Source organism: Suricata suricatta, chromosome 8 (genome assembly GCF_006229205.1).
Source record: "Suricata suricatta isolate VVHF042 chromosome 8, meerkat_22Aug2017_6uvM2_HiC, whole genome shotgun sequence".
In the NCBI taxonomy this organism is placed as follows: Eukaryota; Metazoa; Chordata; class Mammalia; order Carnivora; family Herpestidae; genus Suricata; species Suricata suricatta.
The window spans coordinates 31942107-31947140 of NC_043707.1; the positions used below are offsets into that span (position 1 = coordinate 31942107).

Genomic DNA, 5034 nt, shown 5'->3' on the forward strand with positions numbered 1-5034 from the left:
ACCCACAGTGTAAGAGGGTGCCCATCTCTCCACACCCTCTCCAACAACTGTAGTCTCTTGCTTTGTTCATTTTAGCCACTCATATCTTTTTTATCCATTCATCAGTTGATGGGCATTTAGTCTCTTCCCATAATTTGGCAATTGTTGGAAGTGCTGCTGTAAACATTGGGGTACATGTGCCCCTATGAATCAGCACTCCTCTCTCTTTTGGGTAAACTCCTAGTAGTGCTATTGCTGGGTCATAGTGTAGTTCCATTTTTAATTTTTTGAGGAACCTCCACACTGTTTTCCAGAGCGGCTGCACCAGTTTGCATTACACCAATAGTGCAAAAGTGTTCCCGTTTCTCCACATCCACGCCAGCATCTTGTTTCCTGAGTTGTTAATTTTAGCCACTCTGACTGGGGTGAGGTGGTATCTCATTGTGGTTTTGATTTGTATTTCCCTGATGATGAGTAGCATTGAGCATCTTTTAATGTGTCAGTTGGCCATGTGTATGTCTTCTTGGGAAAAGTGTCTATTCATGTCTTCTGCTCATTTATTCACTGGAGTATTTGTTTTTCAGGTGCAGAGTTTGGTAAATTCTTCATAGATTTTGGATACTAACCCTTTATCCGATGTCATTTGCAAATATCTTTTCCCATTCTGTCAGTTGCCTTTTCGTTTTGTTGATTGTTTCCTTTGCAGTGCACAAGTTTTTATTTTGATGAGGTCCCAGTTGTTCATTTTTGCTTTTAATTCCCTTGCCTTTGGGGACGTGTCAAGCGAGAAATTGCTGAAGCTGAGGTCAAAGAGGTTGTTGTTTGTTTTCTCCTCTAGGGTTTTGATGGTTTCCTGTCTCATATTTAGGTCTTTCATCCATTCTGAGTTTAGTTTTGTGTATGCCATAAGAATTGAAGACTTTATTTTTTGACTAGAAATTAACAATCTGGTGTATTCACAGAATTAAGTTTATGCTGCCATGACTGTAAAGGTGGTTGGGCTCCTGAACTTTTTATAGTTGACCTGTGTGTAGGATGAGGAGGAGAACATCCTTTTCCACTTGCCCCTAAGGAATCAGTCTCTGGGCCAGGAATAGAGCCAGTCTGCAAAGATGTTTGTCGTGAGAGAAAGATTATCTTATTCTGTTTCCTTCCTTGGGAGAGAGGCTTCTGAGCCAGAGACTCTCCTCACAGCCCACCAGTGAGCAAGGCCAGTTTTAAGGTCTTTCATATTTATTCAGTGCTACCCTTTTTTTTTTATTCACTTTTTTCCTTAACCTTGGGGCCAAACCATTGTCTTATTCACCATTGTAGCAAAAGCAATGGTGGAAGATCTCCCCTCCATGTTGACATCAGCTTTTCTTTGTATCATTTTTACAGGTTTGAGGTGATATTTTATTTGCTATTATTGTGGTTTTATGGTCAGAGACCCAGGAAAGCCTAAATCCTTCCCTGCCAAATCATTCCAACTCTTGAAGATTCCAAGGAAGCCCTATGCTCGCTCAAAGGACAATAGCAAACTTTGAGCTACAGTACCACTTTGTTGGTGTCTGAGTTACACTCAGTAACGTCCATCGTGGATTCGCTGGTCTAAAGTGAGCTGGAAAATAGTTTGGGCCTGCCGACTTCCCACTCTCACCCCAAATCTGAATTGAGGATTTGTATGCTCAGACATGGTGTGGAGAGAGAGTGGGGTGATTCGGCCTCAAATGTAGACTCCAAGCAGACCGCAAATAGAAGAGGACTAACCAGGGGCCAGGCTAGAGGAAGGGGGCTTCATCCCTGGATGCTAACCCTCTGGGTACATTGCCCTTTATAAAATATGCACCAGTGAACTCCTTAGACTCTGATTAGCCAGATTGATAGCACTTTTTCCTTGAAAGGGGATGGGGAGATATAAAAGGTATTTGTTAAGACTAAATCATGGGGAGAAAGAATGTAAATGCTTTTTCCCAGTGTTTGCCGCCATTGTCATGGTCATTAGCATCTATTAGCAGCATACTTTTATTGAGTCATTATTTTAAACCAGCCCCTATAATAGAGTCTTCCGAGGATGAGTTTCTTAAGATGAATAGGAGCTTTTCTAAACTTAAAAGGACCTACCCATCCTGTTTGGAGTGGAATTGTGGGATATGAATCATGCAAAGCCAGGTATAAGGGTTGAATAGCATTACAATTATATGGTGTTCCAGAAGAAAGAAAAGTCTCTCAGCTGGGGTGACTTGAGATGGTTTCATGAAGGTATTTTATCTGAGCCTGAAGGACACCTGGAAATTTGATAGAAATGAGAAGTTGCTTCTACTAGAACAGCAAGGGTAAAGACTAAAAAAGCACAGTGTGTTTGGTAGAATGGTGAATTTCAGATGGACTGGAGTCAGATGGCTGGTGACTATAGGGCCAGGACTAGAAACAAGTGACTATGACTTTGTGTGTAATTTTCTATCAGATTCTAACATACCCCTTGCAACCTGCCTAAGTGTTCAGCTGAAATATCACTGCAGGCTTTCCTAATGCAAGTACCCAGAGGTATGGAACCCTACCCAGATGCATCCAAGGCCAAGAGTGGAACAGCTTTGATCATAATCAAGTCTTTCCCCAGAGCTAGATTAAACCCAGAATTGGGGATGGTGGTTGAGGAAGTGAGGGTGCAGCAGGAGAGTTTAGAAATTGGGATGCATGAGGGTTAAGGATTTGAGAAACTGGGGGTGCATGAGAGATCTCAGAGGGCATCCCTTTGGCACAGGCTATCTATCAGCACAGGCTACAGATTCCTTTTTCATGTTGACCTTTCCAGAAAGTCTGCAGATAAAGCTAATTTGCATCTGTTTATGTGGTTCTGTCTTTAAGGGAGAGTTTATGCCCCTCACCATGTCTGAGCAGTCTGAGCAGGGCCCAAGAAGGAACTTGCAAATTACTTATGGAGCAATGAGAGGATTTCCTGGCCATGGTGACCCAAGACAATGTGGTCTGTGTTCCTCTAGCCCTTTATATGTGGAGGCTGTTTCTAATTTATCCCCTTCCCCGCACAAAGGCCCTGAGAGGGGTCTTTGCTGTCACAGCCCACAGGATAAAGCCTTCATGCTGAACAGTTTTCTTAGAGCTCCCTTCATGTCCTTGTTCCTAAGGCAGTAGATGAAGGGGTTCAGCATGGGTGTGACCACCATATACATCACTGAAGCCAGTGAATCCTTGTCAGCTGAATGGGAGGATGAGGGACTCAAGTAGACTCCCGTGATAGTCCCATAGAAGAGAGCGACTACAGCGAGGTGAGAGCCACATGTAGAAAAGGCCTTTTGTTTGCCCTGGGTAGATGGGACCTTGAGCACAGCAGACACAATGTGGGTGTAGGACACAAGAATGGCAAGGAAAGGAATGAGGACAATCAAGCCCCCCACCAGTAGAATCATGAGCTGGTCGAGCTGAGTGTTGGAACAGGATAGCTGGAGCAGGGGAATGAGATCACAAAAGAAGTAAGGGATGACATTGCTGGCACGGAACTCCAGCTGAGCCATGAGACCAGTGTGTAGCAGGGAGTGGAGGCTGGCGATGAGCCAGGAGCTCCCCAGCATCAGGGCACAGATTTGCAGACTCATCTTGGTGGAATAGTGCAGGGGGTGGCAGATGGCCATGTAACGGTCATAAGCCATTGCTGTCAGGAGAAAGTTGTCCATGTTGGCAAGCAAAATGCAGAAGTAGATCTGGGCTAGGCAGCCGCCATAGGAAATGGACTGAGTCTGCATCTGGATGTTTGCAAGCATCTTAGGGACTGTGGTGGAGATGAAGCAGAAATCCACAAGGGAAAGGTTGCTAAGGAAGAAGTACATGGGCGTGTGGAGGCAGGAGTCTGAGCCAATGGCCAGAGTGATGAGCAAGTTCCCTGCTGCCCCAACCAGGTACATGACAAGGAAGAGCCCAAAGATCAGATCCTGCCTTTCAGGCTGGCTGGAGAGCCCTAGGAGGATGAACTCAGAAGCACTTGTGTGGTTTTCTCCCTCCATGGTTGGCTGGTCCTGCTGGAAGATCAGATCATGCATAGACTATATGGAACAGGGGGTGACATCCATGACTCCCTTTTTCCCTCATACAACTCCTCAGCTCACATCTGGCCAACTCACATCTCTGTTCATTTGGTACAAACTCCAAAGAAGGCTCTCGACTATCATAGGAAAAGCTTCAACCAGGGAGTCTTATGGCCCCAACAGACCCCAAAGTCAGGGTTTTAGTTATTTCACCCTGCAAAGCCCCATCTGCCATCCCTCCAAAGAGAATTCTTGTGACATATGGCCAGATACTCAGTGGTGCCAACAAACAAGGGATACTTAGGGTGTTTTGCCCTCCAAATTTCTGTCATACTCTTATTCTTTGATTTGAGCCACTAATGTTACATCACTATTAAATGAAGAAGTATAGGAGTGCCTGGGTGGTTCAGTCGGTTAAGTGTCTGGCATCAGCTCAAGTCATGATCATGTAGTTCATGGATTCAAGCCTCACATCAGGCTCTGTGCTGACAGCTCAGAGCCTGGAGCCTGCTTCCGATTCTGTGTCTCCCTCTCTCTCTGCCCCTCCCCCACTCCTGCTGTGTATCTCTCTCAAAAATATTTTTTATTTTTTATTTATTTTTTTAATTTATTTTTTTCCATAATATTTTGTCAAATTGTTTTCCATACAACACCCAGTGCTCTTCCCCTCAAGTGCCCTCCACCATCACCACCACCTGTCTTCCTCCCTCTCCCCTCCCCCCCAACCCTCAGTTCATTCTCAGCTTTCAATAGTCTCTCAAGTTCTTCATCCCTCTCTCTCCCCAACTCTCTCTCCCTCCTCCGTTCCCCCTGGTTCTCCATTAGGTCTCTCTTGTTTTCCTGCTAGACCTATGAGTGCAAACATATGGTTTCTGTCCTTCTCTGCCTGGCTTACTTCACTCAGCATGACACCCTCAAGGTCCATCCACTTTCCTACGAAGGGCCATATGGCATTCCCTCTCATTGCCATGTAGTACTCCATCGTGAATATATACCACATCTTCTTGATCCATTCGTCAGGTGATGGACATTTAGG

At 45.0% G+C, this 5034-nt stretch overlaps 1 protein-coding gene across 1 annotated transcript; it reads right to left on the reverse strand.

Annotated features, from left to right (window-relative positions):
- Positions 1-3032: 3032 nt before the first annotated feature.
- Positions 3033-3977, reverse strand: LOC115298288 (olfactory receptor 1F12-like). Its single transcript, XM_029946884.1, has one exon. It carries the CDS (start codon positions 3975-3977, stop codon positions 3033-3035), a length of 945 nt encoding a protein of 314 aa, XP_029802744.1.
- Between the last annotated feature and the right edge of the window lie 1057 nt (positions 3978-5034).